General features: G+C 35.5%; 2 protein-coding genes across 2 annotated transcripts; both read left to right on the top strand.

The window, feature by feature from the left end:
- The first annotated feature begins 807 nt into the window (after window positions 1-807).
- On the top strand, window positions 808-4,850 carry LOC145574286 (uncharacterized). The gene is made up of 2 exons (XM_081632038.1): window positions 808-932; window positions 1,410-4,850. Exons 1-2 carry the CDS (start codon window positions 887-889, stop codon window positions 3,905-3,907), a joined length of 2,544 nt encoding a protein of 847 aa, XP_081488164.1. The 5' UTR covers window positions 808-886; the 3' UTR covers window positions 3,908-4,850.
- Window positions 4,851-6,458: 1,608 nt separating this feature from the next.
- On the top strand, window positions 6,459-11,854 carry LOC145574285 (CBS domain-containing protein CBSX6-like). Its single transcript, XM_081632037.1, has 2 exons — window positions 6,459-7,289; window positions 10,628-11,854. The coding sequence occupies exons 1-2, from the start codon at window positions 6,946-6,948 to the stop codon at window positions 11,532-11,534; spliced, it is 1,251 nt and encodes a 416-aa protein (XP_081488163.1). The 5' UTR covers window positions 6,459-6,945; the 3' UTR covers window positions 11,535-11,854.
- Window positions 11,855-12,281: the final 427 nt, after the last annotated feature.

The following is a 12,281-nucleotide window of genomic DNA, read 5'->3' as shown; positions in this document are numbered from 1 at the left end:
TTGTTGTTGTTGTTGTTAATATTATTATTATTATTATTATTATATTATTATTATTATTATTGTTTTTGTTGTTGTTGTCGTTGTAATAAGAGCTTAAAAGAATGAAATTTGGCTTTATATCATTAGCAATATCATTAGACATAAATTAAGAGCTGAGCTGAACTGAACTGAACTGAATTTCAACGGAACAGAACAGACCCTAATTGTACCTTGAAAGCATATAAATTACAAAAGTAATTTATTTTTTTTAGTACCATTGTGTATTTTGAACTTAAATTTAAACACAAAACACACAAGAAAATTCAAGTTTATCAAGTTGATAAACTTGTAATACAAATCAAGTGACCAACTAGTACACCGTAATCCATTATACAAACCAAGTGACAAATTTGTTCTAGGGTAATATTGCTCAATGTTACAATAACATCAGTCCTGTTCACTTCACCTTATTTTTACTGAACTGAACTGAAATTATATTTGTTGAACTTAAATTATTTTTACTAAAGTGACATTATTTTTGTTGAACTTAAATTATTTTTACTGAACTGAAATTAATTATACTAAACTGAAATCATTTTTGCTGACTTGTAATTATTTTATTGATTTTCTTTTATGTTTCCTACTAAAATTATTTTTACTTAATATTAATTTTTTTTTAAGGCAAAGTGAACAGAGCTTTATACTCACACGGAAAATCACTATTATTCCTGTCAAAAAAAAAATCACTATTATGTTGCCATGTTGGCAGTTTGACCCACAATATTACTCTACTAATTAAAATTTACCCTAAAAAAAAAAAGAAAAAAAAAAAAAAAAACTAATACCTACTTGATGAATTCGCCACCATTGAAGAGCACCAAATCCATCCACCTCTTTGCTGTTGCAGATGGCCAAAACCAATTTGATTCTGGGTTTAAAGTCACTCAAAACGGGTAAATTTTCTTTCTTTCTCTCCTACCCAGAAATTTCTACCTTTCAATTTCACTTTCGAAATTTTGATCATTTTAATTCTGCTAATAAAACCCAATTCTTGTATAAAATTTCTGCAAATGGGTTTCATTCTAATTCTATTATTAGCAACTCTGAAAGTAGTGTAACTAGTTTTGAATACTCCAAAAACATATTTGATAAGTTGATTGATGATCGCCCTTTACCTCCCATTGCCACATTTACTTCAATTTTGAAATCAATTCTTAGAGTTAGACATTATTCTGCTGCAATTCCCCTCTTTAAGAAGTTGTATTTGTTGCATGATCAAATTTTGCCTGATTTGTGTGCTCTGAACATGAATATTGAGTGTTATTGCCGCTTAAATCAAGTCAATTTGGGTTTTTCTCTTCTGGGTAAAATCATCAAGCTAGGTTATGAGCCTGACATTCGAACATTCACCAATTTGATTCATGGATTAGGTTCAATCAACAGCAGTGTTGATGCTGTTAAGCTTTTTTACAAAGGTATTGATCTGGGTTTCCAGCTGGATTTATATACTTATGGAGCTTTAATTAAGTGTTTGTGTAAAACCGGGCGAAATGCTGATGCATTGAAGTTGCTTAGGATGAGAAGACTAATGGGTTGCAAACCCGATATTGGGATATATCATATGGTTATGTATGGATTTTGTAAGGACAATCTATTGCCTCAGGCTTCGAAACTCTTCTCTGAAATGATCAGTGATGGTGTCTTGCCTACTGTCACCACTTACAACCTGTTAATATGGGGACATGGTAAGTTGGGGCAATGGGATGAGTTATGGAGGTTATTGCGAGAAATGATTGATGCCGGAATTTCACCTAATACATCCTTGTATAATATTTTAATCGGTAGGCTTAGTAAAGAAGGGAGGATGAAAGAAATGGAGCGTGTTTTTGATATGATGATCGATTCTTGTCATGTTCCAAATACTGTAACTTACAGCTCGTTGATCGATGGATATTGTAAGAATGGTTTGATTGATAAAGCAAGGCAGACTTTTGACACTATGCTTGATATGGGTTGTACACCTAATGTTGTAACCTACAACTCCTTGATTGATGGATATTGCAAACAATGCCGGATGGATGAAGCACTACAGATTTTGGATGCTATGCTTAGTAAGGGTTGTGCACCTGATGTTGTAAGCTACAGCTCCTTGATTTATGGATATTGTAAGAATGGTTTGATCGATAAAGCAATGCAAACTTTTGACACTATGCTTGATATGGGCTGTACACCTAATGTTGTGACCTACAGCTCCTTGATCGATGGATATTGTAAGAAAGGTTTGATCAATAAAGCAATGCAGACTTTTGACACTATGCTTGATATGGGCTGTTTACCTGATGTTGTAACCTACAACTCTTTGATCAATGGATATTGTAAGGAAGGCTTGATCGATAAAGCAATGCAGACTTTTGACACAATGCTTGATAAGGGTTGTACACCTGATGTTGTAACCTACAACTCTTTGATCAATGGATATTGTAAGGAAGGCTTGATCGCTAAAGCAATGCAGACTTTTGACACTATGCTTGATATGGGTTGTACACCTGATGTTGTAACCTACAGCTCCTTGATCGATGGATATTGTAAGAAAGGTTTGATCGATAAAGCAATGCAGACTTTTGACACTATGCTTGATATGGGCTGTTCACCTGATGTTGTAACCTACAACTCTTTGATTAATGGATATTGTAAGGAAGGCTTGATCGATAAAGCAATGCAGACTTTTGACACTATGCTTGATATGGGCTGTACACCTAATGTTGTGACCTACAGCACCTTGATCGATGGATATTGTAAGAAAGGTTTGATTGATAAAGCAATGCAGACTTTTGACACTATGCTTGATATGGGCTGTTCACCTAATGTTGTAACCTACAACTCTTTGATTAATGGATATTATAAGGAAGGCTTGATCGATAAAGCAATGCAGACTTTTGACACAATGCTTGATATGGGTTGTACACCTAATGTTGTGACCTACAGCTCCTTGATCGATGGATATTGTAAGAAAGGTTTGATCAATAAAGCAATGCAAACTTTTGACACTATGCTTGATATGGGCTGTTTACCTGATGTTGTAACCTACAACTCTTTGATCAATGGATATTGTAAGGAAGGCTTGATCGATAAAGCAATGCAGACTTTTGACACAATGCTTGATAAGGGTTGTACACCTGATGTTGTAACCTACAACTCTTTGATCAATGGATATTGTAAGGAAGGCTTGATCGCTAAAGCAATGCAGACTTTTGACACTATGCTTGATATGGGTTGTACACCTGATGTTGTAACCTACAGCTCCTTGATCGATGGATATTGTAAGAAAGGTTTGATCGATAAAGCAATGCAGACTTTTGACACTATGCTTGATATGGGCTGTTCACCTGATGTTGTAACCTACAACTCTTTGATCAATGGATATTGTAAGGAAGGCTTGATCGATAAAGCAATGCAGACTTTTGACACAATGCTTGATATGGGTTGTACACCTAATGTTGTGACCTACAGCTCCTTGATCGATGGATATTGTAAGAAAGGTTTGATCGATAAAGCAATGCAGACTTTTGACACTATGCTTGATATGGGCTGTTCACCTGATGTTGTAACCTACAACTCTTTGATCAATGGATATTGTAAGGAAGGCTTGATCGATAAAGCAATGCAGACTTTTGACACAATGCTTGATAAGGGTTGTACACCTGATGTTGTAACCTACAACTCTTTGATCAATGGATATTGTAAGGAAGGCTTGATCGCTAAAGCAATGCAGACTTTTGACACTATGCTTGATATGGGTTGTACACCTGATGTTGTAACCTACAACTCCTTGATCAGTGGATATTGTAAGCAAAGAAGGATGGATGATGCCATGCGTCTGTTGAAAGAGATGTCTAGTAAAAGGATAACGCCTGATGCAATCACTTAAATCACACTTATTAATGGATTTTGCAAGGTCAGAGACGAAGTCAGAATCGCGCTTTCTCTTTTTGTAAGATAAAAACTAGTGGTGATGTTCCTAATCTTGTCAATTATAATATCCTGTTACACGGTCTTTGCAAAGACCATCAGCCTAAAGATATCTGTCAAACTCCTTAGGGAAATGATCGATCACATAATATTTCCTAGCAAATTGTCACACTTAAACGTGTAGCTTAGTTTTATACACAGAATAAGTTCAGAAAGTTCTGTGTAAGGCTGGACTTGTAGCTGAGGCTAGAGGAGTTAATCTAGATGTTGAATGCGATTGGCTGTTTGCGTGCATGACTACTAACCATCAGCAAGAAGGTACTGCGATTTAACGGCTAGAAATGATGGTTCAAAGTGGGTCCAGTGTACTCCTAAGTTCTTCCTTGATAGGTGACTTATTGACCTGTGTTGGATTGTTAACTCAATCATTAATACAAGGAAAATTTTTAAATTAACACCCAAAAATGTATCCATTTTTAAAATAACCACCCGTTTAATTTTTTTTTTTATTTTATTTTACCACCTCTTAAATTAAAAAACTACTCAGACTACCACCCATTGCAAAATTCGGGTGGATTTCTTGCATGTGGACCTACCCAATGGCTAGCAACGGCTATGTCTAAGCATTACAATCAACCATGTCTTAACTCCACCTCCCCTTTAAACCAGTTTATTAAGTACAAGACAACCTAAAACCAAAAGAAAACAAGTAAAAAAACCAAGAGCTTGTTATCTAAATTGCCACTACTACTGATCATCTTCTTCATGTTACCACTAAGAGTCGTTAGGTGGGGCCCACATAAGAGAAATCCACCGGAATTTTGAAATGGTTGGTAATCTGAGTAGTTTTTGAATTTAAGGGGTGGTAAAATAAAAATAAAAATTTAACGGGTGATTATTTTGAAAATTGATACATTTTCGGGTGGTAATTTAAAAATTACCCTTAATACAATGAATTCCCCAAATTCATCTTGAGATAGATATCTAAATCTTTGAATCTGAAGTCTTTCAAGGGTGTGGCAGAAGAAGTACCAGTTTAGTATATGTGCCAGAAGTTGCATGGTTATTCAACTACTATCTGCTTGAAAGAAATTTTTATGTGACTAATTCATTTTTTGTCATCCTCTTTGAATTGAAGCATCAAGACAATTATAGATGTACTTGACTGCTCCTTTAAACATGTTGTGAGAATAGCCTATAAGCAATAGCAGTATACATGCTCTGTTTACTTTGTACATACCACTCTTAGCCTTCAGCCTAAGTGCTACAATCAGCCTACTCGTACTAAAATGGCGTTTTCATAAATTTCCCTCCATACTGCTCTTCTATGTCGTCTTCAGGCTTAGACTCTTAGTCTTAGAATGGAGGGATATATCAAATACGTAGTATAAAGTACTAACAACTCAATCTCCGTACTTCATGAGTATATCTTTTGAAGTAATACGAGTAGTCGAGTACAACATCATATACACAAGCTCTTTTTAAATTATTTTAGTCAAACTGTTCTAATCTTGTACTCATGAGTCATGACACTACAAATTGAATCAAATTGAGCAATAAACTCCATCAACAAATAACAAATCTACGCCCCACATCTTAAAAAGTCCACTAAATTTTGTTGTTTTTTTGACTCTTTTCTAAATCCCTAATTTTATCTTCTTCTACAAATTAACACCCTATTTCTTTGGACATTACTAGAAAATAAATCAGATAATCTCAAATTACAAAATCTAGGTCAGAGAAAACCAAAATCACTAGATTTGTCATGTTTGTTGGTGGGCTTCTGTGATCAATTTTCCAATGCCTGAACTTTCAATCTCCTTATTACTACTACAGTACTACCCTTCATCTTCTTCTCATCTTCCTCAATTCCCTTGTGTCCCCTTGACTAGCTTAGCCGTCACAAGCGTCAATCACCCGTACTCTATCACTAATTGATAGGAGGGTCCACTGAGATACATACACATACGTCCACCTGTGTTACTTTGTGCTCACAAAACCCATTTCGGCTCAAGGCTTTCCCTTACATGCCGAAAGATAGGCAAGAACGCGCAATTAATTATACTAATTTTTTTTACTTCTATATAATAGTATATACTTTTGACTGTTTCGGGTAGGAAAGAAAATATTGTTAGAATAAACTATGTTCACCCATCCAATGAGGATAAGGGAGGTTAAAGAAAGAATATCAATTGCCATTGAAAGAATAGAGTGGAAACATAAACATCTTCAATTAATAAAACTATAATTGCGAAACATCTTTATCAAACAACTTTAAACAAAACATTATTTCGTAAATTGTCTTAATATATACAGCAAAAAGAATATACTGTATTAAATTCCAAGTACACTTATATCGGAGTACATATATATATCCAATCTAAATACTTCATAAATCTGTATCATTTAAAACAATACGAGTATTATATCATAACACAAACTCTTTTTAAATTTTATAAACCAAACTGTTCTAATCTTGTACTCATCAAAATGAATCAAAATGAGCAATAAACTCCATCAACAAATAACAACAAATCTAACCCCACTTCTTGAAAAGTCTATCACTAAATTTTGTTGTTTTTTGACCCACTTTTTTTAACCCCTAATTTATTTCCTTCTACAAATTAACAAACAGTTCTTCGGACATTGCTAGAAATAATCTCGTAAAATTAAATAATTTAGGTCAGAGAAAAATTCAAAATCTCCAGATTCGCCATGTCTGTTGATGGCCTTCTGTGATCAAGCTTCCATGGCCAAAACTCTCTCTCTTCCTATTACTGCCCTTCATCTTCTTCTCATCTTCCTCCATTCCCTCTTATAATAATTAACTTATTGATTAATCAACAATTCTCCCAATTTCTAGGAAGATATCAAAACCCTCACTCAAAATCCCACCAAAATTTCGCAATTCTACAATCTGGATTTTTCTCAGAACCTTAAAAAAATCATACCCAGTTCGTCAAAAATCAATTTTCAGTGAAAAATTGGGGCAAAAAGATGGCTTCTGTATTGGTTTATCATGTGGTCGGTGATCTGACGGTGGCGAAGCCAGAGTTGGTGGAGTTTATGGAGACGGAGACGGTGGAGGCGGCGATAAAAGCGATTGGAGAATCAACAGAGGGAGGAATTCCGGTTTGGAGAAGGAAACCTCAAAAGGGTGTGACTGAAAATAGTGAAATGAGGTTGCAAAGATTCGTGGGTATTCTTAATCCTTTGGATATTGTGGCTTTTTTGGCAAAAGATTGGTGTTTGCAGGATCAGGAGAAAGCTATGAAAACCCCAGTTTCTGAAGTTGTTGTTCCTAATAATTCACTGCTTAAGGAAGTGGATCCTGCTACAAGGTTTGAATTTTGATTTGATTTTATTTAATTTTTCAAGTTTTTGTTGTGATTGATTGTTTTAATGTACCTTCATTGTGAGATGTTTTGGTTTACGAGCTAATGATGTAGACATGATTCGATCATAGATATTGTATCCACAAACTGATCTAGTTGGCATTCCACTTATAAGTTTGCTTTTTATTGTCTTTTGTTCCAATCATTTGTTAGGTTTCATTGATTTTATTTTGTAAAGACCAAACAATGATTACTGTATACTAGTCACTTAAGGTGGTGTTGTACTGTTGTATATATGATTTGATCCAGTATACCACCCCAATGCTTTTAAGGAACTCAAGTACTATGTAGTTGGCAATTTGACATCCACTAATAAGTGTGCCTTTTATGATGCAATAAATTGTCTGATTTTATTTAATTTAATTTTAGAGGCTATTTTGCAATCCTCGTTGCTTGATGTTAAGTCAGGGCTTGGTTTGCTCAACACTTAATGTAGTATAATTTTGAGACATTTTGAGTTGACAATCTATATTATGAAAGTGTCATGTTCGTACTCTCCTTAGATCTGTTCCTGGTTTACTTGTCCTGGATGGTTTTGTTAATTTTGTTTATGTGATTTGCGTCATCAATGTATCAAGTAAATAAGGATTGTTTCTAGTTCTAGTTTGATACTATTGATCAGTCCTAGTTTATTTCAAATTTGTTTGAATTTTCTATTTTGAAAAGGACTTGCATCTATAGTCTCACTCAAGGCTATTGGAGTTTTGGGAGCAAAGATTGGGGGAAGCTTCATCAATTCTTGTTTTGATTTAGAGTGCTAGAATTGTAACTTGATCCTGGATTAGATCTCATGCAAATGACTTCAATTATTATTTGAGCATTTTCTAGAGAGAATATCAATCAATCAATCAAAGCCTTGATCCCATAAGTGGGGTCGGCTACATGAACCGTAAGTGATTATTAAGTGTAGTCATCGACAAAAATCTTCCTCCTCCATCTCCTACAATCCAATGCCTCATCCTCATGTAAATCCATATACTTCATATTCTTCCTAACTCCTTTCAATTAAGTCATTTTTGGTCTCTCTCTCTCCCTCATTTAACCCCACCATGGCCCCACTCTTCGCACTGGTGAACCCTCGGGTCTCCATCTTACATGCCCAAACCAGCGCAGACAATTTTCCCTTAGTTTGTCTGCAATACCTACACCCCTACTTTCTTGCGAATAACCTCATTTCTGAATCTGTTCTTATTTTCTTGCGAAGTATACTATTCTTATTTTTCTTTTTGATAGAACTACTTTTGATCTTCTTTTTGTAGAACTGCTTTTGATCTTCTATTGCTTCTAAACACCATTAATTTGTCTTGGATTGCATATAAAGTAGATCCCTTTGCCATGTTGACCATTTTAGCACAAATGATGCATCTGTCAAATCTGAGTGACATTGGGAATATAAATGTTGGAATAGCTACAGGACACAGTCTGTATCCTTCTGGTTGACTGTAATCATGGAATGATGATGCAGCTTAGGCATGTTGCCTGGATCCTGTGGGGGGGTGGGGGGGTTGTAACAGCAGTTGGTGATGGTTATGTTAACGTTTTTCATGGTTGGTGTATAGCTGTCCGATTTTTGTAGTCAAATGCCCTCTACATATGTTGTCGCTCCAAACAATAACTTTAATTACTCCGTTGTTGAACTCGTGTTGTGTCTGTGACCAATCTTGCTATAACTATTGGCATGGTATTTTTGGCTTGCAAATAACATATGATGCATTTTAATTTGGGAGATATAAGTATACAACTTTAGATATCATACATTATTGCTCAGTCCAGTACTTTTTATGCAAGATAGACCTACCCATTTTGTTTATGATTGTTCATGTTCTTCTTTGTGATCCTGCTTGAGTAACCATATGTTTGATGCACTTCTTGTGTAGACAGTCTAATTTTGTCTATTGACTATTGTAAACATAGTAACTGGGATTAAATTTCTTCAAATTGCACAATGGTTAGTATCCAGCACGTCACAATAAGCCATTTGAACCATTGTATATGGTAAGTTTTAGCTCATGTTATCAATGATCACTTTGAAAGACGAGTCACACTAGAAACTTTTTTTTGGTTTGATCTTTCAATGGGATAACTTATGGCTTAGTTGAGTTTCTAGAGGGTTACTTTGAGACTTAAGAAAATAAGCAGTAGACACCCATTGCATCTGTGCTAAAATACTTGAATTAAACTTCAAAGTTTAGGATGGTTGGCAGTCTTGTTTAGATAATGAAACATCAGGAGATTATTTGTGTTAAGTCCACAGTCTTGTCACATTATCACTCTCAGAAGGATTTATATATTTAATGTATTATTGTATGGATAAGTTGGTTTATAAGTGTAGACAGTTGCTTCTGCTCTCCATTCAAACATGACTGAGTGCTCAGCTTATTGCTTGTCCACTTAGGATGATACTTTAGACCTGCCTTTTTTGGAGACCTGGATGAATTTTAATAGACAGAATTGTTAGAAGCTGTTGCATACATGTTAGAACTTAGAATAGTTTAACTTTACGCAGAATAAAAAATGCACAAAATAGGTGTGCAAAATTGCTCAGAGAAGCCTTTACCTGCACTCGCAAGTGAATTTGCCAAGAGAAGCAGCTTTATGATCTTTTGATGCACTTATTTATGTTGCACAAGAAACTTGTAGTCCAGTTAGCCACCTCCCTCAGCCTCATTTGTAGATAGGAAGAAATCGATTACCCATTAATAGGGTCAACACTCAGCAATTGGATCTATTTTTCCACCACAATGGGTTTCTTGGGTTAATACTCGCTTTATATGCCAAAAAAATCATGGGGGGGGGGGGGGGGGGAATGGGGGATGCTATTTTTGTTCTTGAAAAACCCAGAACAGCATCTACAGACAATAATAAGAAAGAATTTGTTTCAATGTATGAGATTGTAGTGTAATATGGTGGAATTTCTTGGAGCTGTTTGAGACTGCTTGTATGTCTCTAGTAGACATTGTTGGTTACTTGATTTTTACATAAGCTTCTGCTGCTGCTTCAAACAATCGAGATATATTTAGTTTTGTTTTGATTACTCATTTATCTTGTTTAGATTACTTGATCAAGTGGGAGTACGCAATATTAATCACATATATCTTGCATTCTTATAAATTGAAATTCATGCAATGTTTATTTTTTTATTTTTTATTTTTTTTTGGAAATAAAAAACTCTGATTTGGCAATTTATGTCAGCTACCCTGCCTTATTTCTATTTCACATTGAGCTCCATATAAAGAATCGTTTAATATTGTTTACTTATGTTTTTCATTGTTTATTATGCCAAGATTGATAGATGCACTGGAAATGATGAAACAAGGTGTGAAGCGTCTTCTTGTGCCAAAGAGTGTGGTATGGAAAGGTGTGAGCAAGAAGTTCTCAATTCTTTACAATGGAAAATGGCTAAAAAACATAGAGGCAGGGAGTAATGCTAGTAGCATCGCAAATCTCAATCGCCCTTCCTCATCTACCGCCAATATCAGCAAAACAAAGTATTGTTGTCTCTCTAGAGAAGATGTTGTTCGTTTTCTCATTGGCTGCCTGGGAGCACTGGCTCCTGTTCCTCTCTCTTCCATCTCCTCTCTTGGAGCAATCAGTTCTCATTATTCCTCCATTGAGGCCTCCCTCCCTGCTGTTGAAGCCACCAAGAAGCTGCCTCACGACCCAAGTGCGGTTGCAGTTGTGGAGTCTACTCCTGATGGTGAGCATAAAATCATAGGGGAAATATCAGCATGTAAACTATGGAAATGTGATTACTTAGCTGCAGCATACGCTCTAGCCAATCTCTCTGCCGGGCAGTTTGTTATGGGTGTTGAGGATAATATGTCACCTAGGTCGGTTCCTGATATTGGAGTTAACTCCACTGTCAAAGGAGACAGTAACGGAACTAATGGGAGTGGTTCAATGAGGCTTAGGAGATTTAGCAGTAGAAGCATCGGATTTTTCGGAAACTCTGTTAGCCCCAATTCTGGGGCTAGAAGTATGTATAGAGGAAGAAGTGCTCCTTTGACATGCAGAGCTACAAGCTCGTTGGCTGCTGTTATGGCTCAGATGCTCTCTCACCGGGCAACCCATGTTTGGGTAACTGAGGGTGAAGATGATGTTTTAGTTGGCGTTGTTGGGTATGGGGAGATCATGCATGCCGTGACTAATAGACCACCACCACCACCATCAACTGTCTCTACAAACCAGTAAATTTTGGGACGATCTTCTGATTCTGAATCATTTTAGTAGTTGCAACTACATCGTGTTCTTCTAGAATGGTTCCTAGTATGGTTACACTTGTTTCACTCTATATCTCAACTCTATACCTTGGGAGCCTTATGTTGTAAAGAACGATTAGTAGTGCGGGAACATGCTTTCTTGTAGCTGAATGTTTTGCCGTTAGGCTTGGTGAGATTTGGATTATTTATTTGTTTATATACTCTAATCGAATAAAAACTTGGGAATTCTCCCATGATGTTGAGCATTGTGAACCTTTAGAGATTGCAATTTCAGCATTTTTGTATGATTCACCTTGCAATTGTGTTTTTTACACCTTACGATTGTGTTTTTTTTTTTTTTTTGAAAGACCTTGCGATTGTATTTTTGAATTAACTTCATGTTTTTTATTTTTTATTTTTTTTTTCTATTTACTGCTTTGAACATTAATATATGAAGTGAGATATAGAGTGAAAAAACTTAATGTCAAATGATAAGCGTTTCTAGCTTGGATCTGCCATGCTCGGTTTCTACCTTGGATCCATGCTCGGTTGTTAGCTTGGATTGGGCTCATGCAAAATGAACATTTTTGCCTACGATTGTCAAAAAAAAAAAAAAAAAAAAAAAAAAAAAAAAAAAAAAAAAAAGAAAAAAAAGAGAGAGAAGATTGTAGAATGGTTGCTCTAATTTTATTGAGTTAAGCACACAATTAGGTACTCAATTGTTAAAAATTTCACCTTT

Source organism: Chenopodium album, chromosome 13 (assembly GCF_948465745.1).
Source record: "Chenopodium album chromosome 13, dcCheAlbu1.1, whole genome shotgun sequence".
Classification (NCBI taxonomy): Eukaryota; Viridiplantae; Streptophyta; class Magnoliopsida; order Caryophyllales; family Amaranthaceae; genus Chenopodium; species Chenopodium album.
The sequence above is the reverse complement of the archived record's forward strand: the minus strand, read 5'-3'. Positions and strand labels throughout refer to the sequence as shown.

Coding starts and splice junctions, on each gene's coding strand:
- LOC145574285 (XM_081632037.1), top strand. CDS start 6,946: ATGGCTTCTGTATTGGTTTATCATGTGGTCGGTGATCTGACGGTGGCG. Junction 7,290..10,627: donor GAAGTGGATCCTGCTACAAG/GTTTGAATTTTG, acceptor TATTATGCCAAG/ATTGATAGATGCACTGGAAA.
- LOC145574286 (XM_081632038.1), top strand. CDS start 887: ATGGCCAAAACCAATTTGATTCTGGGTTTAAAGTCACTCAAAACGG. Junction 933..1,409: donor TTTAAAGTCACTCAAAACGG/GTAAATTTTCTT, acceptor TTCATGGATTAG/GTTCAATCAACAGCAGTGTT.